General features: G+C 40.4%; 1 protein-coding gene across 1 annotated transcript in view; it reads left to right on the top strand.

Annotated features, from left to right (window-relative positions):
• Window positions 1-25,417, top strand: part of BRWD1 (bromodomain and WD repeat domain containing 1) — a 50,125-nt gene that overhangs the window by 8,060 nt on the left and 16,648 nt on the right. The window contains exons 11-30 of the mRNA XM_063180825.1: window positions 1,166-1,266; window positions 1,874-1,914; window positions 2,717-2,815; window positions 5,269-5,419; window positions 5,858-5,992; window positions 6,902-7,030; window positions 8,188-8,413; window positions 9,655-9,840; window positions 11,339-11,522; window positions 13,069-13,159; window positions 14,091-14,231; window positions 15,672-15,757; window positions 17,255-17,450; window positions 19,450-19,566; window positions 19,665-19,772; window positions 20,101-20,225; window positions 20,322-20,404; window positions 20,743-20,854; window positions 23,861-23,922; window positions 24,704-24,859. Coding sequence (XP_063036895.1) covers window positions 1,166-1,266; window positions 1,874-1,914; window positions 2,717-2,815; window positions 5,269-5,419; window positions 5,858-5,992; window positions 6,902-7,030; window positions 8,188-8,413; window positions 9,655-9,840; window positions 11,339-11,522; window positions 13,069-13,159; window positions 14,091-14,231; window positions 15,672-15,757; window positions 17,255-17,450; window positions 19,450-19,566; window positions 19,665-19,772; window positions 20,101-20,225; window positions 20,322-20,404; window positions 20,743-20,854; window positions 23,861-23,922; window positions 24,704-24,859 — 2,529 coding nt within the window. The remainder of the gene's footprint in view (window positions 1-1,165; window positions 1,267-1,873; window positions 1,915-2,716; window positions 2,816-5,268; window positions 5,420-5,857; window positions 5,993-6,901; window positions 7,031-8,187; window positions 8,414-9,654; window positions 9,841-11,338; window positions 11,523-13,068; window positions 13,160-14,090; window positions 14,232-15,671; window positions 15,758-17,254; window positions 17,451-19,449; window positions 19,567-19,664; window positions 19,773-20,100; window positions 20,226-20,321; window positions 20,405-20,742; window positions 20,855-23,860; window positions 23,923-24,703; window positions 24,860-25,417) is intronic.

The following is a 25,417-nucleotide window of genomic DNA, read 5'->3' as shown; positions in this document are numbered from 1 at the left end:
TTTAACATGGAGGAATCCTGCAGTGGTGAGGAAATAATTGCACAGTTGTGCCCTGCTAGCTGTGCCATAATTAAATCAGGAGGATTCCCTTAGCTAACAGTGAAAAACTGTTGAAGACATTGGTGATTTCACAGAGGTAAAAGCCACCTCATGTCTGGGTTTTTCTACCCATCTTTAGTGGAGTTTTTATTTTTGTTTAATTCCCTCATGCAATATCAAGGATTGGCAAAATGGGTTTTCTGACACCCCACAGCAGCAGTGGAGGTGGGTCCTGCCAGCAGCAGCTCCTGACCCAGAGCCAGGGATAAAGATCTTCTCCTAAAGAAAGATCTTCTCATAAAGATCTTCTCCTAAAGAAAGATCTTCTCATAAAGATCTTCTCATAAAGATCTTCTCCTAAAGATCTTCCCCTCTTAAGGATCCAGAACTGGATCTTTAATGTGCTTCACTCCTGCCTTGCAGTTTCCTTTCACTCAGTTCATGGGAATTTCAGATTTACAGAATCTGAACATTTTCAGAAATAAAAAGCAGATTTTCAGAAATAAAAGGCAAATCAAAGTGTAGCTTGTTAGCATTGTCAGGACAGACCCCTGGATTGTGTTGGGAGGTTGTTTTCGACATTTTGCTTGTTTGGTGGGAGGTGTTTTTTTTTTTTTTTGGTTTTTTTTTGTTTTGTTTTTTTGACAGCACTTAGATGCAGATGTTGGAATTTCTGCCCCCTCAGCTAAATCCTGGTGTGCTCACCCTGTGTGATTCACTTGACTGATTTACTCACATTTCAGCCTAATTTTGATGCAGTTCACTGGCACAACTGAGGCCCAGACTACAGTGAGAGTCATCTACATCATTCTGATTACCCAGAGCCCTATTCCCCACCATTGAAGGCTCCTCAGTGCAGTTTCATGTTAAAAGTTCCACTCTTGCCCTAAAGATTTATTTCAAAACCTTTGTAACACCAATTGATTTTTACTATGGCTGAGAACACTTCCTGGGGCAACAAAGGGATTTCCTTCCACATATGTGTGTCAGTGGAAGAGCATTAAAAATGTGCCATTCTCCAAATAGTTGTGGGGTTTTTTTTTAATTTAAACCAGGCCACTGAGCAATGGTGGTGACCTGTTTCCATTTCTTCCACAGCAGATTAATTATTGCTTGATTTTCACAGGTGGGATGTTCTTAGCAACTGGCAGCACTGACCACGTCATCAGGATGTATTTTTTTGGCTCTGAAACACCTGAGAAAATAGCAGAATTGGAAAGTCATGCTGTAAGTAATTAGTTAATTAGTCATTGGAAGCAATATTGAAATCACAAGATGATTTTATGAGTGGGTTTTTAGCAATGCTCTTAATTAATTTTATTTGCCTTAATGCTTCCTCTACTACAAAATCTGACTTTATTTTTGTTGCATTGATAAGGCTTGATCAGTATTTAATTTTTTACTTTTTCTCTCTAAGACAAAGTGTGATATATGTTTTTCCTGCAGTTTTTATTGTGATAAAAGTGAATTATTGTTTATTATTTTAAGGAAAATGTAAGCAGGAGTAGGAACAACAGACTTGTCACCATTGTAGTTGACTTATGGTGCTGGAAATATATTTAAATATGATCCACTTGTCAACCAGGTTATTTAATCTTTTAATCCTTCATGTTTATTTCAGGCAGGTTTTAAAAGCTGCATTTTAGATACATTAATGGTTAGTGAATTCTGGACAGTGTTTGGACTTGGTTTGCCGTGCAGTTAAAACTCTTTAAAAATAACACAACATTTTATTTTTTCATTATTTCAGATTTTACTAAACTCACAATTATCAAAAAAATATATTTCCTATTTAAAAAATAAAATTTCTAACAAACTCTACTTTTTCTTACAGGACAAAGTTGACAGCATTCAGTTTTCTAATGGTGGGGACAGGTATGTTGAAAAATGCTGAAATATGGCCAAAAAAAATTTAATTTTGGAATTAAGAATCTGTTACTGAATGTTCCCAGTAAAGAAAAATCTTATTTAGAACTGAGAAGGGGAATTTTGCACTGATGCAGGAGCATAATTAAACTTCAGTTTCTGTTGATCTGTGTTAGGTGATATTTTTTGCCTGGCTTGGGTTTTATTTACCTGGAGAAATTTTGCAACTTTTTAATGTACCCAATGTGTTTGTGGCCTTATAAATCTCCTTTTCCTCCTCCTTTCCTTTTAAATTCACTGAGTTTTGTATAGGAAATAGAAATAATGCAGTGAAAATAGTCAAAAATAAATTACAACCTTTTCATCTGATCTCTTCCTTTCCTTTCAATTTCCCTGAGTATTGTATAGGAAATAGGAAAAAATCAGTGAAAATAGTAAAAAATAAATTGCAACCTTTTCATCTGATTTGTTATTGCCTCTACTTCAGTATCTGAAACTCTGCTATTAAAATACATTAAAATCCTGTACTGAGGAGGAGTTGAGGATGAATTTGTGAATTGAGTTAAACTTTGGAACTTGTTTCTCTGTTCTTCATATTTTGACAACTTTATTCAGTTTTCCAGTTCAGAAAAACTCTTTCCTGCTTTCCTGGAAAGAAACTTAATGGAAAGAATTCTCTTGAACACAAATAAGATTTCATTTCTATCACTCTTCCACTACAAAATCTATGTTGTGGTGTTGTCTAAATCTAAACCTGCTTTAAAGCAGATTTTTTGGAGGATAAATGAGTGAATTTTTAACCCTTGTTCAGGTTCATCAGTGGCAGCAGGGATGGCACAGCTCGGATCTGGCGTTTCGAGCAGGCAGAGTGGAGGAGCATCCTGTTGGACATGTCTGATCGACTGCTGGGGTAGGTGAAGTGTTCATTGTTCATCCCATGGTTTCCTTTGTGGAAATTCAGATTGAACAACTCAATTACTCACATGTGAGAGTGAGGGCAGAATTCTGCTCGAGTTCTGTGGTCTTGGGAGGGGTGAATTGAGTGTTCTGGTGGTGTAATCGGTTGAATATGAGCCAGCAGTGTGCCCTGGGGCCAAGAGGGCCAATGGCTCCTGGCCAGTATCAGGAATGGAGTGGCCAGCAGGAGCAGGGAGGTCATTCTGCCCCTGTACTCAGCACTGGTGAGGCCTCACCTGGAGTATTCCATCCAGTTCTGGGCCCCTCACTTCAGGAGGGACCTTGAGATGCTTGAGAGTGTCCAGAGGAGAGCAGCGAGGCTGGTGAGGGGCTTGGAGCACAAGCTGTGTGAGGAACGACTGAGGGAGCTGGGGTTGTTCAGCCTGGAGAAAAGGAGACTCAGGGGCGACCTCATCACTCTCTACAGCTTCCTGAAGGGTGGCCATGGTGAGCTGGGGTCAGTCTGTCCTGAAGGGTGGCCATGCTGAGCTGGGGTCGGTCTCTCCTGAAGGGTGGCCATGCTGAGCTGGGGTCGGTCTGTCCTGAAGGGTGGCCATGGTGAGCTGGGGTCAGTCTCTCCTGAAGGGTGGCCATGCTGAGCTGGGGTCGGTCTGTCCTGAAGGGTGCCCATGCTGAGCTGGGGTCAGTCTCTCCTGAAGGGTGGCCATGCTGAGCTGGGGTCGGTCTGTCCTGAAGGGTGGCCATGGTGAGCTGGGGTCAGTCTCTCCTGAAGGGTGGCCATGGTGAGCTGGGGTCGGTCTGTCCTGAAGGGTGGCCATGCTGAGCTGGGGTCAGTCTCTCCTGAAGGGTGGCCATGGTGAGCTGGGGTCGGTCTCTCCTGAAGGGTGCCTGTGCTCAGCTGGGGTCAGTCTCTCCTGAAGGGTGCCTGTGCTCAGCTGGGGTCTCTTTCTCCGGGTGACAACAGACAGAACAAGAGGACACATCTCAAGCTGCACCAAGGGAGATACAGGCTAGAATTAAGGAGGAAGGATTTTACAGAAAGAGTGGTCAGATACTGGAATCATCTACCCAGTGAGGTGGTGGAGTCATCCCTCGAAGAGTTCAAAAAAAGACTGGATGTGGCACTTGCTGCCATGATCTAGTTGAATTGTTAGAGCATGGGTTGGACTTGATGATCTTACAGGTCTCTTCCAGCCTTGAATTTCTGTGATTCTGTAATAATTGCTGAGTTTCAGTGCTTCCATAAATTCCTAAGTGTTCAGAAAGCTCTCAGATTTACCAAGTTAATTTTGTTGCCTCTTTTCAGGGGAAAAAAGTGACAGAAAGAATCTAACTTCTCTCTCTGGGTTTAGTCTGACACCTGGTGTGTCAGGGGAGAAATATTTTTAGGTTAGTACAAATAAAGTAGGTGGTGACCTATTTGCAGGAGAGGTCATGACACGGAATAGGTGGCTTTCCTCAAGGATTCATCTTCCTGACTGTCCCCATTTTCTGCTTTTAAAGAAGTGAATGAATGAAATGCAGATGGCACCCAGTCTGAATAATGTTATTACAGATAAAAATCAGATTGTTTTATGGTGTTGGGTAAACCTGAAGGGGAAATGATTTACAGGAGTACAGAAGCTCAGTAAACTTCCACAGACACAGAACAGAAATGCATTTGTAGGTGATTAAATGAGATTTTGATTAAATGAGATTTTGATTAAATGAGATTTTGATTAAATGAGATTTTGATTAAATGATTTGTAGGTGATTAAATAAAAAGCCAAACCTTGGATGCACCATTTGATTGGAGGATGATTTCAGGCTTTTCCTGTGATGACAAAGACCATGAAAGAAACCTGATTTTACAAAGGAGGAGTTATTAATAGTTGAGATTTCAGTGTGGCTGTGTAGTTCAGAGTCTTTGTAAATGAATAAAGATAATCCCATGTGAAGGTGTTTTAAGGAAAACTTATTCCTTGGATTGACTGGAAAAGGGCTGAGGGGCAGTGTTACAGAACCTATAAATGTATTTTAGGGAGGGAATAAGGAAATAGACAGGTTAAAACACAGTGTTATCTTTCCTGGGTTTCTGTTGGGACTCATTAAAAACTGCTTAGCTAATGTAGAGGTTGGCTTGGGAATCAGTGAGTTGGAAAAGCTGACTGTAAAAAGTCCAAAATTTTGCAGGATTTATGTTTGGACTCTGATTGTAGAGGAGCCAAGATTCCATGAAAAAGGAAAACCTTTTTGCCTTGCTTCTCAAATGGGAAAGAGATTATCAAGTCCTTTAAAATTTAAAAATCCAGATTTGCTTTAAATGAAGGATTTTGCAGACAAAAATTTCAACCCAGATTTAATTCTTCACTTCCTTTCTGTTGTCTGATTATTGTATTATGATGTAGCAATGGGCTAAATAAAATACAAAACACATCTCTGACCTGTTTGACTTTTCTCAAACAGTGACACTTGTGCAGAAGAAGACAAATTCATGAAGCCTAAAGTAACCATGATAGCCTGGAACCAAAATGACAACTATGTTGTTACAGCTGTGAATAATCACCTGCTGAAAGTCTGGAATTCCAGCACAGGGCAGCTGCTCCATGACTTGGTGGTATGGGATTTTCCTTCTTTTGGAAGATTTTCCTGGAGTTGCAGTGCCATGTGCATGCTGAATTTAGAATTAGAGCTGATTGATCTTGAAAGCTCTGTATGGATGGTACAGCAAGGGGAGTGTTCCTTGGAATTCTTTTAACCAAAATTTGCTGCTTCCTCCAGATTTGGACTTTCCCTGTCAATAAAAGAACAAATAAATGTGGAATAAATAAAATTCTTGTGCAGTAACTCACCCATTGAATAATTCACCGTCCTTTGGCAGAGCTTCATATTTCTGCAGCTCTTGCTTGAATGTAGAAAATTTTTACCTTTGGAATGTTGAAATCTTTGTGGCTGCCTGGGGTTTAATTTCCCAGAGAGGCTTTGGGCTCTGTTGTGCACATCCTGTTGCTGTGGATTTCCCTTTTTCCCTGAGCTGTGCAGTTTCCCTTTGCAGGGCCATGCAGATGAAGTGTTTGTGCTGGAGACCCATCCCTTTGACTGCAGGATAATGCTCTCTGCAGGCCATGATGGCAACATCTTCATCTGGGACATCACCAAGGGCACCAAAACAAAACATTATTTTAACATGGTAAGATAATGGTAAGATAATGGTGAGATAATGGTAGGAGCCTCTTTAAACACCATTTATTCACAGCAGTGTGTTCACTACCAGCTTAAGGAACTGCCACCAACATTCACATCTTTGCATCTTTAGGGGAAAAATAACCCCAACCAAACAGGAAAACCTTAACCAGCAAAATTTATTAATTAATTTTTTCCTTAGAGCTTTTTACCTTAGAGTTTCCTGATTATTGCAGATTTTACATTCTCTTTTTACTGAAGATCCTTGTACACTTCATTCATATTAATTGTTTTCCTGAGCTGAGGTGAGATGCCATCTAAAAGGCTCTGTTTTAGGCCATTGTTTCAAGACACTTTTATTTTCCACGGGATTAAAAATAATAATCTTAATATCCTTTGGCACAGTGCTTGAGGGCTCCATTTGACAGCTCATCATTAATACTTTAAATTAGGTTATTTTCTCTGAGACTCAGGTTCTGATCTAATGTTCATATAAATTTTTTATCCTTTTTCCCTGGTCTGTCAACAGCAAAGAGCTTCTTTTTAAGTTCTTAAATAAAGAATTGCTTCTTTTATTCTTAAGTTCTTTTTCTTGTCTAGAAAGTTGTTTGACAAAGCCAGTCTATATTAGCTCCACTTTATTTCAAGCAGTGTGCTGACAGCTAAAAAGCCTCACTAAAACATGTTTATTTCTTTATTTTATTCTCTGAATAGTAACTTTTCATAGCTTCTAGTGCATATTTTAGAATTGGTTCAGGACTTAAATTTAAGGGGAAGAAATATACTGAAGTAACAAAATTATTTGGGCCTTAATTGGAAGTGTTTAGGGAAATGCATGGAGTAATTAATTTTTTATGCTTATGGTTTGCTCTGAAAAAATGGTCAAATAATCTTGAATTTTTTTCCTTCAATCCAGATTGAGGGCCAGGGACATGGAGCTGTTTTTGACTGTAAGTTTTCACCAGATGGGCAGCATTTTGCATGCACAGATTCTCATGGACATCTGCTGATATTTGGCTTTGGCTGTAGCAGGCCTTATGAAAAGGTAAGTTCAGCTTTTTATCACATCTCTGTATGGAGTTGCTAACTAAAATTACATTATTACATTAATTAATTTAAAAGTTTATATGTAAAAATTTATTTGTGTGGTTAGAAGATCCAATTGTAATGGATTCCTTGGTGTCTGTAAATTGTCTTGCTTATATGATCCTGGCAGAGCAGAAAAAACCCAAAGTCTCAACATTGCCATGGGAGTACTCCCAAGAATGTTCCTGGAACACATTTTCATCTTGGACACAGCTAATTCACTTTCATTGTTCAACCTCAAAAATGCTTCTGTTTCTCATTTCCCCTGGTTTATCTTGCAGTTCTTTAGGCCTTTCCTCACTCAAGCCCAAATTCACTGTAGTTGATTAAATTAAGCAAAAATAAATTATTGATCCAACAATTTAACCTATCCTAAATTTTTGAATTTATCAGCCTGCCTCCTTTTTGTTTTGATAAATACACATTTCTTCTTTTCTTCACTTCCCCTCCATTTTGTGGGGGTTGCATTTCTAGTTCCATGTGTGTCATTTTAAAGAATTATTTTTTCCTTGCTCTGCATTCTCAGCTGAAATTGAAACTTGTTCCCTTCATCTTTGCCATCACTGCTGGAAGCAAACATTCTGACTGTGATCTAATAGTTATGTAACCATTTTCCTTCAGCCTCATGGACTTCCAGTTGTAGAAAAAACTTCAGGTGGATATAGATAAAGAATGAAATCATGGTTAGGAAAACTTTAATTTGAGCTGGTGTTGAGCTTTAGCCAAAGATTTCCTTGCAAGGAAACTTTGGGGCCACTCATGAGCTGGACTTGGTGATCCTTGTGTGTCCCTTCCAACTCTGTGATTCTAATAATTGTAGGGGAAATGCAGAATGGAGATAATTATTTTTAAGTGTAAAACAGTCCTTTTGCATCAAGTTACTTCAGCTTTTTGTTTTCTGAAAGAATTTTGTTGCCTGCAAGAACCACAATCAAAAGTTACAGTACTGAAAACCCATCCAGGTTAACTGAAGTTACACATAAATCTTCTTTCTAATTGACAAGTTGCCCTTTCTTCTACTTTTAAGTAGATTTTAGGGAACTTTAGTGCTTGTTCTTTGTTCTTTAGCATATTTTTTCCCCAATTTGCTGACATAAAAATCCAATTTCCTTTTAGATTCCTGATCAGATGTTCTTCCACACTGACTACCGGCCGCTGATCCGGGACTCCAACAACTACGTGCTGGATGAGCAGACCCAGCAGGCCCCTCACCTCATGCCCCCTCCCTTCTTAGTGGATGTGGATGGAAACCCTCATCCCACAAAATATCAAAGATTGGTGCCAGGAAGAGAGAATTGTGCAGATGAACATTTGATTCCTCAGCTTGGATATGTAGCAACAAGTAAGAATGTCACTAAGGGTCTACATCCAGAATTAGGTTGTGCTCTAGTTCCTAAGGGGAGATCAATAATTTTAAAAGACTCTTTTTTCCTTGATATTTGTGTTTGTGTTCTCTAAAGATGCTGGAAGGTCCTACAGTGAACACAATTTGAAAAAGCAAAAGAAAAAATCAGTTGTTCAAATGGACTTTCAGTTCTTTTCTGTGGGCAGTGATGTTCACAAACCATTTAATTGTACATTCCATAAATGTCTTAAATTGGAATAATTTCATTCAACATTTGATTCCTCAGCTTGGATATGTAGCAACAAGTAAAAATGTCAACTGAAGCTCCACGTTCAGAAGTAGGTTATTCACTAGTTTCTAAGGGGGCAGCAGCAATTTAAAAATAATCTTTTTTTCACTTAATATTTTGTATTTATGTTCACTAAAGATGCTGGAAGGTCCTACAGTGAACACAATTTGAAAAAGCAAAAGAAAAAATCAGTTGTTCGAATGGACTTTCAGTTCTTTTCTGTGGGCAGTGATGTTCACAAACCATTTGATTGTACATTCCATAAATGTCTTAAATTGGAATAATTTCATTCAACACTTGATTCCTCAGCTTGGATATGTAGCAACAAGTAAGAATGTCACTAAAGGTCTACATCCAGAATTAGATTGTGCTCTAGTTCCTAAGGGGAGATCAATAATTTTAAAAGACTTTTTTTTTTCCTTGATATTTTGTATTTATGTTCACTAAAGATGCTGGAAGGTCCTACAGTGAATGCAATTTAAGCAAGCAAGAAAAAAATCAGTTGTTCAAAAGGATGTTGCATTTCTTTTCTGTGGGCAGCGATGTTCACAAACTGTTTGATTGTACATTCCATAAATGTCTTACTTGGAATCAATAATTGGAATAACTTCATTGAACATTTGATTCCTCAGCTTGGTATGTAGCAACAAGTAAAAATGTCACTGAAGCTCCACATTCAGAAGTAGGTTATTCACTGGTTTCTAAGGGGGCAGCATCAATTTAAAAATAATCTTTTTTTCACTTAATATTTTGTATTTATGTTCTCTAAAGATGCTGGAAGATCCTACAGTAAATACAATTTAAACAAGAAAAAAAAATTAGTTTTTCAAATGGGTGTTGCATTTCTTTTCTGTGGGCAGTAATGTTCACAAACCGATTGTACATTCCATAAATGTCATATTTGGAATCAATAATTGGAATAAGGTCATTGATTTGATCTGTTTTACAGGTGATGGAGAAGTTGTGGAGCAGGTGATTGGCCAGCAGACAGTGGACCAGGATGAGCCAGGCCTGGAGCCCAGCATTCTGGATGGGATGATCAGACAGCTGCAGCTGGAACAGGATCAGAGAACTGCAGCTGATCAAGAGTCTGCTCCAAGTGGCCCCCAGAACGGGGAGGGAACACCCAGGAGAGGTTAGAACTGCTGACAAATTCTTCACTAATTGTTCTGTCTCTGTTTCTATTGTGCTGTGTGAAATACTGAAACAGGTTTGAACTTCTTTATAATTCTGGGGACTGAGATTCCTTTAACATTGTGATACCTGGTTATTTTTATTCATTAAAGCACTGCTGCTCCTGTGATTTAATTACAAAGCCTTTCACTTTAAAAGGAAAAGGTCATTAATAACATGCAAAATGTATACAATAGATTTTTTTGCAAATGTTTGTCAATGTAAGTTATTTTTGCATTCCTTACTTTCTGCAGAGTAAGTATTGTGCCATTATTCAAGCTGCTTTCCCTTGTCCCTTCTTTAGAGATTGAAACAAGATACTTTCCTAGGCTGTGTCTTTGTAGTTTTAATTATGTAGATATATAATATAGATTTAAAAATACATATTTTCATACATAATTATATATTTATTATATGTGCTCAGCTCTAGCAAAAGTGCTTCTTAGAGCCTCAGCAGCCTCAGAGCTGTCTGAAATAGTTCAGAAGAGACCTTTTATCACATCACAACCCTTCCACTGGGAAGTGTTAGGGAAACCACTGGAATGTGGCACTCAGTGCTCTGGTCTGGTTGACCAGGTGATCACTGATCAAATGCTGGATCTTGGAGGTCTTTTGCAGCCTGAATGACTCTGTGATTCTGTCAATCAGAAATAACAATTTTTAAAGTACTTTGTGTAATCTCTGTGTTTTCTACAAGACACATAAGCCTCCAGAATTGATGCCTTGTGCAGGCTGCCCCAGAGCAGAGGCTGGGCAGAGCTCCAGAATAAAGCAGGGATTTATTCACAGCATCTCCTCCATGGATGCACCTTGGGCAGCACCAGAGCCCAGCCAGGGCTGCACCCAAGATGAACCAAAATGGCCCCAAAATGCACGGCCGGGCACGGGCTCTGTCCCTGGGATCAGTTCTGCTCCATTTGCACCTTGCAGTTCATTGTCCCATTCCAGCTTTAGCCCTGCAGTCCCACCCTGCTTGTTTTTCTCTCTCCAGCCCACGGTGTTTGTGCTCCTGGGCTGAGATTTGGCTCATTTGTCCTTGGTGCCCAGCTGGGGCAGGAATTGTTTTGTCTCCCTGCTCTGTGCACAGAGCTCACCATCCCTGAATGTGAACCCAGCCCCACACACTAAAGCAGCACAGAATCTGAATAATAGAAAAGCTCAAAACTTAAAGCATCACTGAAGGCTCCAAGTCACATACTTAGAGACAAAAATACAGCCATTATTCTTTTTAATTTTTTTTTAATCTTTTAGCAAGAATCTTCCAGTTCCCTTCAGCATGACAAAAACCATTTTGATTTGTTGGTGCCGACAGTTTATTTACAGACGCAGACAGGACGGGACTGCTATGGAAAGTGTTAGAAGCTATTTATTGTTTCAGCATCAGTCTCATTACATGATTATGATAATGGAAAGATGCTAACCCTCTGATTTTATAGATTCCCACAATTTGTGTGTTTCAGCTTTCAGAAGGCCGAGCCTGGACATCCAGTCCCCGCCCAACATCGGTTTGCGGCGCAGCGGGCAGGTGGAGGGCGTGCGGCAGATGCACCAGAACGCCCCCCGCAGCCAGATGGCCACCGAGAGGGACCTGCAGGCCTGGAGGCGCAGGGTGGTGGTGCCAGAGATCCCCCCCAGCTTGCTCAGGTCTGTCTGCAGCCTGCAGGGGATGCCTGCAGAGGCTGCCCAGAGCAGAGGCCAGGCAGAGTGCAAGAGCCGGGCAGTGCAAGAGCCTCACAGAGGCTACGTCCACCGTGGACAATGGTCACGAGATTTTTTTGGCAGATATAACTTTGGTCTATTTACATATCAGAGGTTAATTGTCCACTTACAGCTTTAGGTAATGAAATCATATCCCCCTAGTTTGCTTCTCCCCACAACTCACTTTTGTTTATACCAGCTGCTCTTGGGCAGTGCAAGAGCCTGGCAAAGGCTACGTCCACCATGGAGGATGGTCACACGTTTTTTTGGCAGATAAAAGTTTGGTCTATTTGCATATCAGAGGTTAATTTTTCAATTAAGGCTTCAGGTAATGAAGTCATATTCCCCTAGTTTGCTTTTCCCTCAATTAATTTTTGTTTATACTTTTGTTCAACCCCCAACTGCTCTTGGGCAGTGCAAGAGCCTGGCAAAGGCTATGTCCACCATGGAGGATGGTCACGAGTTTTTTGGGCAGATATAACTGTGGTCTGTTTGCATATCAGAGATTAATTGTCCAATTACAGCTTCAGGTAATGAAGTCCTATCCCACTAGTTTGCTTCTCCCCCAAATTCACTTTTGTTTATACTGTACAGGGCCTGAGGCAGCTGGTGTGACCTTGGTTTCAGGCCCAGGAGGATTGTTTATTCTGACCAAAATTGAAGAGAGCTAACTAGCATTCTATATAGAATTCAGAGTTATGCACTAATCCAGTACGGAATCTGTAAAACATAAAAGCTACAACTTAAAGCAGCACTAGGGACAGCACAGCAGCTTGATTGTCTAAATTAAGTGCTGTTACATCAAAGGTAGAATGGATGCTGTTGGAATAGCTCAATGTTGTGGGCAGATGTGCTAAAAACTCATCATTGTTAGGTCCATTCAATGAGAAGAAAAGGAAGTTGTCCTTGATTCTCCCTTATTTCAATATTTTAAGTCATCTCCAGGCCAGCTAGGCCACCTAGATTCTTGCTTCCTCCAAAATAAAAGATACAGGTTGAAATCATTTCCATGGAAGATTGGGTGGGACTGTGCTCTCTGTGAGACTTTTGGAGGTGATGAGATGTAACCCCTTGAAATGCTAAACCAGTTGCTTTCAAAAATACTATTGCACACACCACAACATACTGTCAGTATTGATCTCTGAAAAGGAGAATTAGTAGCTAAACATTTCTGTTTAAAGCTGCAGCCACAGGTGCTGCAACATCTCTGAGGGTTTTAAGAAGCATTCCCAGTGTTGGGAGGTAGAGTGATTGCAAATGGAAAAATGTGAATTAAAAACAAGGTTGAAAATGTAAATTATATTTTGATGTTTGGAAGGAAGACTTTCTTAGCACCCATATTTTTTACCGGTTTAGGATGGTTTAGAGTTAATTGAGCACCAATAACATCTGAAATGAAAAATTAAATGGAATTGGATGTGAGAGAGAATCCTCAAAGAGACCAGCATTGTCAAAACAGGTGCAGAATTCGATTTTCATGTCTTTCTTGTAGGAAACAGGAAGAATATCGGATTGCAAAAGGAGAAGAAGAGAGAGATCTTTATGCAACAGAGAATAAAAAGTCACTTGAGTCACTGGAAAAGGTACGTGGCAGCTTCTGGAAAAGTGAGCACTCTGTGCCCAAGGACAAATGGTGGTGTGGAAAATGAAAGCAGAGGGTTCTGGAATGGTCTTCCAAGGACTCTGATGATTCAGCTCCCAGTTACTGCAGGACAAGGCTTGGTTTATTTTTATGGATACCTGGAATTCTTTTTGCTTTCAGTCTTGCCTGCCTCTATGTGAGGTATCTGGGAGTAATTTCTGCAGGCAGGGTGGCTTTCAGGCTGTTCTGGTTTGGCTGCAGTTACTCAGTTAATGCAAGTCCTGCTGAAACACTGAGAGCATTCAAGGTCCTGTGCTTGAGGAATCACAGGTTATGTTGCTGTTCCTTGTCATTTTATTTTAGATAACAATATTTTGTGTGTGGGGAAACTTCTTCAGACCTCCCTCCTTTCAAGTGCATTTTTTGTCACCTGTTTTGGTTTTGTGGGAGAGATTGGCAAGAAGGAAACATTGGTTATTGTGCTGTTTTTATAAGCCTGTTGCCTGATTTGCTGTGTCTTAGAGTACAAAACAATTTGACACAAGAATTCAACTGCAGGATCCCCTTTACTGAGGGGAGCTGGGGTTTGAAACAAAATGATCTTTAAGGTCCCTTCCAACCCAAGCCACTCTCTGTTTTTATAATTGCACATTGTAGGCAGTTATGTCTTGATCCTGTAAATACATTTATCAAGTGATGTGAATGAAGCTGTCACAGTAGTTTATAAAAAAAAAAGAAGAATTTCTTAGAACAACTAATAAATCCTAAATTTGTAACATCAAATCTTAAACTTTGGGCTTACCTGCAAGTTATTTCTTGTCAAAGAGAGTTTTAACTTCATCATGCTGTTTCAATTTTTGCATTCAGCAAAATATTTCTTTATTAAAATATATTTTTATTAAACTCCTGTCCTTTCCCTTCTTATAAATCAGAGTGACTCTGAATCTTCATTGATCCAATCCAAACGTCGACTGCACAGACGGAAATATTCCAACTACAGAACAAGGAAAAACATTGAGCAGCTGGAGTCTTCTGAGGAGGAGAGGGACAACTGCTTGGGCTTGATAGAGCAGGTGAGTTCTCCTCTGGGTTTGGATTTTTGATCTTGAGTTGCTCAATAAATGAAATTTCATGTAGATGTGCCTTTTCTCTGTTCAACAAGCAAGCAAAAACCTCCACTCCTCCTTTTTCCAGGAAAAGTATTTCTTTAAGCATCATCATTGTTGGTACATCTCAAACGTGTTGTGTTGCATTAATCAAGACAATATTTCCTGTCACTTTATAAATGGCTCAACTGGTTTTGCTGGGAATGTTCTAAACCAAATCCACTGCCCATGTTCAAAAATCTGATGGACAGTTGGTTGGCTCCAGGTGACATTTGGAGTTTAGATGTGGTTTTAATGTTTTTCTATGGAAATTTTGAAGATTCTTGCAAATGTGATTCCTCCACAGGGTCTGTTGCTCTGACCTGAGGCGACACAGGGCTTTGTGGATAGCAGGAGCTTTTTGTTGTGTCTGATGTGTTATCAGACTGTAAATGGGTGATAGGACTGCCCTTGTCTTGCCTTGCCCACAAGGAAATAATTTTAAACTGGAAAAGGACAAGTAGAAGGAGCAGAGAAGCTCAGACTTGTTGGAGATGTCACTTTGTTAAGGAGGAGCAGTGAACAAAAGGAACATGTTCAGGAGATTAGGAAATCTTGCAAATAAGATGAGGACTGATTTTCCTTGGAAATGGGCTCTCCTTTCCTTTCCTCTTAATAAAGAATTTCATTGTATAAAAACAATAAATCCCTTAAATTGACTGTAAAGTTCAGTGAGTATTGCACTTTGATATTGTAGTGTATCATTGCACAGGGTATGAGCAGATTTTAGGGAGAGGACTCTCAGCTTTGTTACTCTGAAAATGACAATCAGTTGGACTAATTCAAACATTTGAAGCTACAATTGAAATCTCATGGGATTTTCTCTCCTATTTTTATTTTTTTTTGCTTGGCAAAATACAACTTGACACGTGAGCATTGTATCATACTGACTCAGTTATGAAAAACACATTTAAAACATTGTATTCATGCAAATAGTTGATGAGCAACAATCAAGAAATTAGTAAAGTCATAATGTATTTTGGTGTATCTCTACTGTGGCATTTAAATACGTGCATGAATACTCTAATTAGTACTTGGCCAATCATTTGATACTAAAAGGAGGGGGTGAAAAAAACTCCTCAACTTGCAGAACTAATAAAAAATTATAGAAAAGAAATCATAGTGACAGAACATGCCCTTGTTGTGTGTGGAGAGAAGATGTGATTGTTTTTCTTGATCTGTTCCTTTTGTAATACAAATTCTTCCCTGTCAGATTTTATTATGAACTTTGCATGGCCTGATTACTTTTATTTCCATTTTAACAACTTTTTACCAAACTTCTTAAAATTTGATAATATGGACAACATGTTTTTAAGTTCCAGACCCTTAAAACATGGATTTGGCTTGAGTTTGTATTTTTAAATTTAGGAAGCTGAAGAAAGTGAGGGCTCTGGTTCTTCTGATGAAGAGGAAGAGTGGAGAAGTGACAAGAAAAGCAACAGTAATAGTTCTAGGTAAAGTGAAGAATCATATGCCATAATGAGTTTTGCTTGAATTTTGACAAATTAAGAGTTGTATAAAAGCTCTGTTGTGCTTCTGAGGTGATCATTTAATAATAATAATCATATAAGGCAGAATTTGTATACTTCACTGACACATTATATTGTTATTTACTGTTCCATTTCACCAAAATATTTATATTTTTAATGTAACTCTAAGTCTCTCTGGTTTTTTGCTGTATGGCAAAGAGAGATAAGAGTCTGGAATATTTCTGTAGTGTGTTTTGGTCTGGTTTTGGAGGGATGAAAGATTTCACTTTGGAAATTTTTCCCCCAATTTTATTTGGGGAATTTTTTGGGTTTTTTTTCCTTACTCTTAATTTTTTTTTTTTTTTTGAAAAATCTAAATTTTTAAAAGTTTCTGGTTTTATATAGAACTGTTATCGATAATTTTTAATCATTTCCTTGTGGCTATTTTAGATACTCTTTTACTATTCTTTAGTGCTAGAAATAAAAAATACTCAGAGAGAATGCTGGTACTCAGAGATCCACTCTGGATGTGTAGCTGAGATTTGAATAAGTGTAAAGAATTTAAGCAGCATTTGGTTCATGTTTTCCTTAGGGAGGGCTCCTAATAAGTCCAGAATTCCACTGCACAACTTTCTTGACTAAAATTATTGATTTTAGAATTCACCAGATTTTAGTTGTTTCAAGAAATACACTTTGAATTACTGGATTCTCCCAAAAATTCACGTTAAGCTCCGAGTGAAGTAATAGTTACAAGAGAGGCAAAGTGATTTTGAAGTTGCTGTCAACAACTCTTGCTGTTTGGTATTTTGCTGAGTGAATTGAGCGTTGTGCAGCAGTGAGAGCTGGGCTGTTACTGGAATATGAATCCCAATATTCCCAGTTAGATTGTGCCTGGGCCAGTCTGACCCTCGCTGCTGGGCCAAAGGCAGCAACTGCAGTGTATCACCCCAGAGATACCTTGGCTTGCTGGTGGTTGCAGCTGGGCACTGAACAAGTCCAGGCTTGTAAGGAACCCCGTTACCTCAGGAGGAATGGCTTCAGGTGATGGTGAAGAGAAAAAGGAGAGGATTCTGCTGGAGGGTTTAATGTCCAGAGGTTTATTCCATGGTTACAGAGGTCTGAACGTGAGGACCTGCTCCAACAGAACCAAGACCGCATGGTCTGATCACCTTTTAAGCTCAGGGACAGGGGGAGGGGAGGTACAGGTGAGCCACCAACCAGGTGAGAGGGGCAGGGTCTCAGGGGAAGATGACACCCAGACAGGCCAATGACCTCTGGGCATAGGGGCATCCTTTGAACGTGACCAACCACAGGACGCCTTGCTGGAATGTTCAGCCTGATTGACAGGACTCACTCAGCATGGGGGCAAGGGGGAAGGGAGAGAGGTACAGGCACACTTGGGGCAGTGACCCGGAAGTCTAAAATGGGACATTACAGCACACCACAACGGGCTGTGTTTGTGTTTCCCTGCCCTGTGCACAGCGACTCCTCGAGCAGGTACTCGGACTGGATCGCGGACGCCGGCATCAACCTGCAGCCGCCGGTGCGCAGCTCGCGCAGGAACGCGCTGCGCTACTGCAGCTCCTCCGAGGACGACGTGTCTGCTGAGAAATCCTCTCCTCCCAAGAGGAGGAGGAGGAAGAGGAGGAAAAAACCCAAACCTAAAAAGCAGGAGGAGGTATAATTTTCTTTTTGTTGCGGCCTGAGTAGGTGCTGGTGAAGCGCAGGGTAAGGAAGCAAAAAGGGTTTTTGTATGATACGCACAGATGTTTAATTCGGCCGCGTGGTTCAGGGCCAAGGCACACACACACATTCAGGGTCCAGCTTTCTCTCCAGGGGCAATACAAAGGTGAGGGACTGGCTCGGGAGCACCTCTGTTCACACATAGGAACAGGGGAAGGAGCCAGTGGAGTGTAGCTTAGGAGATGCCCCCAGGGCTGTCGGGGCCTCTAGCTTGTCAGAGTGACCCCAAGAAAAGTTGGAAAGTCTCTTTTCCCAGCCTGGCAGTTGAAGGAGTCAGAGTTCTTCATCTCTCAATCTCAAGGTTGTTTATTGTTCCTTATCTATAAAATTCTTTCTCCTGTCCAGCTGAGGTCCTCTCAGCAAGACAGTCCAGACACTCTGCCTGCCCCTGGGGCAATGTTATCTTTTTATACTAAAAACTACGTGTTCAATATTTACAGTTACTTTCCAATACCTATCACCTATATTAGACAGTGAGCTTCTACTCTAAACCAAATCTAAAAGTGCCACCATCACAGCAGAGGATGGAGGCCAGGAAGAAAAAGGGGAAAGGCAGGACACGCCCAGATCCCTCCATCTTGTCCCCTGAATCCCCAGTCTAAAAACCCCAAAATCTACTTTTTTACCTTGTGATAACTTCACTATCATTCTACTTAATTTGTCATGGCTTGCAGATCTTCATCTGAGGTTGGTAATTTGCTCCACAGGTCATAATCAAAACCACAGGGGCATTTTGGGCTCTGTGCCAGGGTCTCTGAGCCCCCTGGCAGGGTCTGGGCTGCTCAGGACAGCCAGAGGGGTGTCCTGGGTCCTGACACAGAGCTTCCACACTTTTTTTTCTGCACAATCTTCATTTCTCTCTTAGGGGTTAGGTGTCTTCGTTAGGAACTGCTAAAATAATTGTTACTGTCATCAGCCAAGGATCTTTCTGTTAGCACACACAGAACCTGGGATTGGTTTGAGACCATTCCCAGTGTGAGGGATCTGCTGATTTGTAGGGAAGGATCTGCATTCCCAGTGAAAGTGCTTTCATTTTCCCAGTGAAAAGGGTTCTCAAGGTTGATGGTGTTAAAGGGGAAAAGAGTTTAATATATATCAGTACAGAATATCAAACTTCTCCCAAGGGATAGAACAAGGGGGAGGCTTTAAACTGAAGGAGGGCAGAGTTAGGTTGGATTGGATTAGGGAGGAATTCTTGACTCTGAGGGTGATGAGGTATTGGGTCGTGTTTTCCACATGTTGCCATGTCCCTGGAAATATCCAAGGGCAGCTTGGACAGGGCTTGGAGGAGCCTGGGATAGAGGAAGGAGTCCATGCTTGTGGCAGGGCATGGAACAAGATGGTCTTTGACTCTATAACTTACCTGTCTAATGCATAGGGGACACAGTCACATTGCTGGTAGCAATTTATACTTAGCTTTAATTTATTGAATTTTTTCATAAGTTACAATAATTACTCTATTTTAACCTACTGATATTTTTAAGTTAATTTAAATTAATTACCTTCAGTTACAATAAGTACTGTTAGCTGTTTTCTGTCATAAAGGAGCAAACAAATTCTTTTTTTAAGCCTGGGGTAATTTTGATGCATTTGTTCTGTTTTTCTCTCTATCCTTTCACTTCCTTCTAAGTAGAATCAGTTTCTTGCAGCTTGAATAATTTTTAATTGGGTACTGAGACTGTCATATAAATTATAAAACTTTCTGCTAAGGCCTGCGTAATAATGACTTGCTCACTCAAATCTCCAGATAGGAAAGGAATGTTTAATATTAGAATTACAAATACAGCTACAACTCAAACAAAGCCTTGGAGGAATTCTGCTAATGCTGTTTGGAAATACTGTAGATTAGTCCTTTATAAGTTAATCTGTTGTCTGCCAAACCAAAATGGAATGATTTGTTTAGAATTGATGTCCATCCTGTCTGATTTTTGAAGGCTGATGCTGCAGCACAACCACTGAACTTGGAGCTGTCCTATGACTGGCACCCTCCAGTGTGGATCACAGACACGGCTCTGCGAAGGTCCCCCTTTGTCCCTCAGATGGGGGACGAGGTAGGAGCAAGGATTAAAACCTTCCAGTGCTTGTGATTGTTCTGATTGCTAAATTCAGGCAAACATTCACTGTTTGGGCTGGTTGGGGTGTTTTTTAGGTGATATATTTCCGACAAGGGCACGAGGCTTACATTGAAGCAGTGAGGAGAAATAACATTTATGAGCTGAATCCACACAAGGAGCCTTGGAGAAAAGTGGTGCTTAGGGTAGGTCTGCACTGAGGGTTCTGTGGGTGTGTAACAGAGCCTGTGACTGAGGAGTTTTGTCATTCTGTTTGCAAAACATGGCTTTGGGAGGTTACCAATGTATCCCTATGGAGAAAGTGTGTGCAATTATCAGATTGTCTGCAGAATTCTCTGTGGGAAGCCAAATGAAAGATCTGTGTTAAAATCCTAGGACTGACCCACTGCCTTCCATTGAAATCTCAAATCTCATTTTGCATGTGGGTACAGTTGCTTAATTCATGTTAAACTAACAGTTCTGTGCATGGTCCCTGAGACAGAACTTGCTGAAGCTGTTTGCTGTTACCTGTAGGATCAGGAATTGGTAAAAATTGTTGGAATCAGATACGAGGTCGGTCCTCCCACGTTGTGTTGCCTCAAGCTTGCCTTTATCGATCACGCCACTGGGAAACACACAGACAAATCATTTTCCATCAGGTATGTGCAGTTTTATTTCCATGAAAAGTGGTTAAGAATGTTTCTCTTCTTCCTAAAGCGCTGAGGCACACGTGAGTGATGATTTTTTCTATCCAGATACCACGACATGCCCGATGTCATCGACTTCCTCATCCTGCGTCAGTTCTACGACGAAGCCCGGCAGAGGAACTGGCAGGCCTGTAAGTGTTTGCTGGGTGCTGGACTGAACAGTTTAGAAACCACAAATGTGTCCTTAGCTAATTGCTGCATGTGCTGTTTGTAGGGTCAAGAGTCAGAAATTTGAACCTTGGAGGGACTGCAGTAGATGTAAATAAAGGCAATCCCTGTATTTATGTATCCAGACTGTTCTGTTCCTTTTATTATTTTAAAGCTAAATAAAAGATTTACATGTCAGTGAGTCTAGAACTTTAATTATGGAGAGGAATCAAGCAGTACAGTTATCAGAAGTTATTGTGATGGCCTGTGGCAGCCCCAGAGTGAAATGCTGCTCTCAGCAGAGTGTCTGTGTTTGCTGCAGCCGACAGGTTCCGCTCCATTATTGACGATGCCTGGTGGTTTGGGACAGTGCTGGGTCAGGAACCTTACCAGCCTCAGTATCCAGACAGCCACTTCCAGTGCTACAGTGTCAAGTGAGTACACAGAGATTGGATTTGCAGTGTTATTAGAGTGCATTTGCTGTCACACAACTGCCTCATTGCTATGGCAATGTATAAATTGTTCCCTTCAGTTATTTTACTCCTGGTATTGTCACTTTTTAATGGTTTTAAGTTGCTGCTGTAGCACAGTGTGGATATGTAATAGCTTGTGGCAGCTTGTTAATGAGTAGGAATACAGTAAACGCAGTTGTTGACCCCTTCACATTTCCTGTACTGAGTAGTTGTGTGTCCCTTCCACAAAGCAAGCAGTGCAGTTTTCTGTGGACTTTTAATTATTGGTCTGCACTGATAGTTGATTTGGGGATGCTGAATCTCCTCTGTGGCTGCTGACATCCTTAATGTCTCAAGTCCTCACACTTTGTCTTTCACATTGTGCCCCCTTTTCATATCAACAAACAGGCCTTGACACAAAGGAGGGGAAGGGTAAACAAAGATATCTCTGGACTTCAGTGCTCAGACTCAGGATACTGACCTTGACCTGCCCTGTCCAAACTGTCTGGAATTCACAGAATGGTTTGGGTTGGAAGGGACCCTGAAGACAGTCTTGTCTCACCCCCTTGCCATAGGCAGGGACACCTTCTGCTCTCCCAGGTTACTCAGAGCTCCAAACAGCCTGGCCTTGGACACTTCAGGGATGAGGGAGCCACAGCTGTGGGCAGCCTGTGTCAGTGCCTCACCACCCTCAGAGTCAAGAGTTCCTCTGCAGTTTCTAATCTAACCCTTCCCTCCTACAGCTTAAGGCCATTCCCCCTTGTCCTTCACTCCATTGTGAACATCCCTCTCCAGCCTTCTTGTCACCTCCTTTGTGCACTGAAAGGATAATTCTGGGATTTTGCTTGCTTTGGTTTCTCCCAGCAAGGGAGGACTGTAAGGAGAATAAACAGTGAATATTCAATATTCCTATTTCCATCATGCCCAGAGATAATTCCCATGTCACAGTTTAATTGTTGGAGGACTTCTTAATTGTTTTTTCACTCAAAGGCTTTTGAACCTGTTGCTCACCACAAAGAAGTGAAATTTTATAGCTAATAGACAATCCACTGAGACTGCCAAGGCTGTGTTACATGTTTTGGTTCCTTGTCTCATCTTTGTCTTCTGTCTCAATGATTTTCCTTGGTGGGAAGGTTGAAGTAACTCCCAGACTGAAATTCTTGCTGTTAACCTTCCCTTCCATACTCCATCCATTCCATGTGTTTTGTTGTGCCACAGATGTTCCTTAGGAGCAAGTTCAGGTGGGCTTTGGATTTTTCTTGGCCAGTTCCAAATCCAGTTTCCAGTCATGAACAAAAGCCTGGTGCCAATTTCCTGAGCTCTTTCTCCTGTGAGACCTAAGGGATATTTCAATATTTTAATGCACCAGCCTTTACCAGAAAAGTCTAGAGCTGCTTTGAAGGAAGGAATGCTGTGTTCCTTAAGATCCTTTTCCAAAAGGACTTTATTCTGTCTGGCTCTTCTTGAGCAGAATCCTAGGATATGTCTGTGAAAATATCTGGAGTGTTTGGCAGTTATATATAGATTTTGTGACTCGGCTGGATCTGTTGCTGTTTTTGTCACACTTACTTCAGTTTATCACTGTTAGTGTTGTATGGAAAAGAAATGAATTCAAGATAATTTTAATTTTTTTGTTATTTAATTGGCAAGACAATAATAGGTGTTGGTGTAGAAGCAGCTTCATTTATTATAAAGTTGCATTACTTGGCTGAGTGGAACTTAAGCAGAACTAAGTGGGGCTTAAGCTGTGCTGAACTCTTGATAAAGTCTTACATGCAAAATGATGAATTAATATTTCCATTTGTGAATATCAACAGCTTGTGAAGTATTGTACAGTAACTGGGGAGGAGAACTGAACAGATCAACCTTTAGGACTCTTAGTTTATAAAAATCCAACAGGCTGAATGATCCAAGTGTTCCAAGGCCTTGGGAGATCCAAAGCAGTGGAGAGCTGCTGTGGCCAGAGCAGGGGTTTAGTTACAGAATACTCTGAGCATGATCATTGCAGTTTGCAGTTGGTTTGAAATAAATGCACAGGAGGCATCAGAGCAAATATCTGAGTTTATTAATGCATCAGAAGTAGACTTAGGAATTTGGAGAGCTCTGACAGGAAACTGCTGGCAAAGCTCTGGAGGGAAACTGGTGAAGTGCAGTCTGATCTATTGATATCTGGGATGTGCTTGTAATAAGAAATAAAAAAGGGAGAGAAAGGATTAACCCAGCTGTAGGAAGGATCCAGCACTCCATCTGTACAGGGCACTTCTGCCTGTCTGCATCAGTGAGGTGTGAGGCTGATCCTGTCAGACATTTCTTACCTTGGAGATAGCAAAATTTATTGGTATTTTATGTCTTTTTAAAAACATGTAAAAATCTGCCCAAATGTGGTGGGATTTGGAGAGATCTCAGAATGATCACACACCTTGTAGTTCAGTCTCACAGTGAATATCCAGGTCTATCAAGAGCACCTGTCTTACTTTTGGTTTTTCTTGAACCTTAATTAACTTCACTTTCTTCATTTTATATTTATTCTTTTCTTTCTCTTACTGCCTTCTGCCTCATAAATGGAAGTGCTAACATGAAATGTCTCACTTCCTGTTCTTCCTTCATCCATGGACTTGCACAACTCCTGCCATGATCAGCAAAAAAATCTCCTGTGTTTTTTCTCAAATATTCCCCTTGATGTTATCTCACTTTTCCAAATGTGCAGCTTATTTTTCTTCATCTTCTTGATACAGGCTTTGTAAAATTGATTTATGTATTGGGTAAGTTGCATGCATCAAAATCAGGAGCACAATTTTAACCTGAAATTGATTATGAAGAATCAATTTTTGCTGATTGCAAACCAATGCCTTTGTTTCTGTACATGTTTATACAGAGTATTTGTCAAGGCCTACAAATAGCTGTAATTTAAATACAATGCTTATAGCTAAAATTCAAGTATGCTTGCAGTCAAAGTAAATTTTGTATTTTTTTTTACTTGGTGAACAGATGGGACAATGGTGAAATTGAAAAGCTGAGCCCGTGGGACATGGAACCAGTCCCTGACAATGGTAGGTAAAAACCCCTTAATAAAACTTAATTTTATTAAGTTTTATAAAAGTTTTTTAAATAAAGCTTAATATGCTTCTCTCTCTTTCCAGTTTCTTTGTTTCATGCAGATGACTCCTGTCTTAAAGACAATATTGATTCAGATTTAGTGAAATAATTTGAATACACCTATATTTTTTTCCTTTTGCATCTTCAGAGCAATTTTTAAAAAAGTACTTTAAATGTGTAGCTCTGACTTATGGAATAAACCTGCTACTTCCAAATGGCAGGTTTCAGAAAACATCTCAAGTTTCAAACTAGGAATTTGTTGTAGTGTACCATAATACAAGGGGGACGTAAGAAGACAATAAATAAAATCATTTCCAGTCAGCAAACCCTTACTGCACATAGTTTAAAACCAACAGTTTATAAAGTTTGCTGGTCAAATCCAGATTATCTGTAAATAAAAGAGTGGAATTTGTGGTTTGTCTTAATGTTTCACTTTTCCAGTACTTGTCAGTACCAGCTGGGAGGGGGGAGGAATGTTTGGGAGATACTGAGGAAGTAGTTACTGAATAAGCTGTCAGAAAGGTAATAAACTTAATTCAAAACTGCAGAAAAACAGTATTTTAAACATTTTACTGTTTGTATCCATTTTGTATAATTTTTTCCCCACAGCCTTAGCATTAAACTCTATTTCAAGGCAAGAATTTTTTCGTCAGTTGCAAGCACACAATAATTTAATAACTGTGAGTGCTCAACAATTTATCTTGTTCTCACTCCTTCCCCATTTGCTGTCTGCAGTTGATCAGCCTGAGGAATTGGGAGCAAGTGTGTCAGTGACCCTGGAGGAGGTGGAGAAGCTCCTGTACAAGCCCCAGGAGGGGGAGTGGGGGATGAAGTCCCGGGACGAGGCCTGTGAGCGGATTATCCGCGGCATTGATCAGCTCATGACCCTTGGTGAGTGTGAGCTGAGCATCAGGTGCTTTTCTCCTCATGGTACATTTATAAACAGCCTGGAATATCCATGGCATCCTTTAAAAATTCATAAAGTCGTAAAGTATTTTAATGAGAAAATGTTCTTCTGTGCAGCTCTTGGTGTTTGTACTGAGATCTCTGATTTTGTACATCATTGATTTTTAACATCCATCTCATTTGTCATGGACCTGCAGGCTTTGAAATAAAATCCCAGAATGGCTTGGGTTGGGAGGAACCTGAAAACCAGTCCAGTTCCTGCCATGGGCAGGAATATTAATCTCTCTTTGATTTTTCTTCTTTTATTTTTCTTCTTTTCAATATGCTTATTCAACTCCAAATCTGAAGCCACATCTTGATATGAAACAGTTTTCTAGGTCATTATCCTCAGAAATGGCATCAGAAATGGGAGATGTGGAGTGCTGGCATATTGCAGAAATCAAGGATGATCCTAAGAATCATCAGGAAGAGGATCATGAACTTTGCTGAATCCAAAAGTGCCCTCGTAGTGCTTTATAACTTTGGCAGTGTGTTGTGCCACAA

Source organism: Melospiza melodia, chromosome 2 (assembly GCF_035770615.1).
Source record: "Melospiza melodia melodia isolate bMelMel2 chromosome 2, bMelMel2.pri, whole genome shotgun sequence".
Lineage (NCBI taxonomy): Eukaryota > Metazoa > Chordata > Aves > Passeriformes > Passerellidae > Melospiza > Melospiza melodia.
This window is presented reverse-complemented; position numbering and strand designations above follow the sequence as displayed.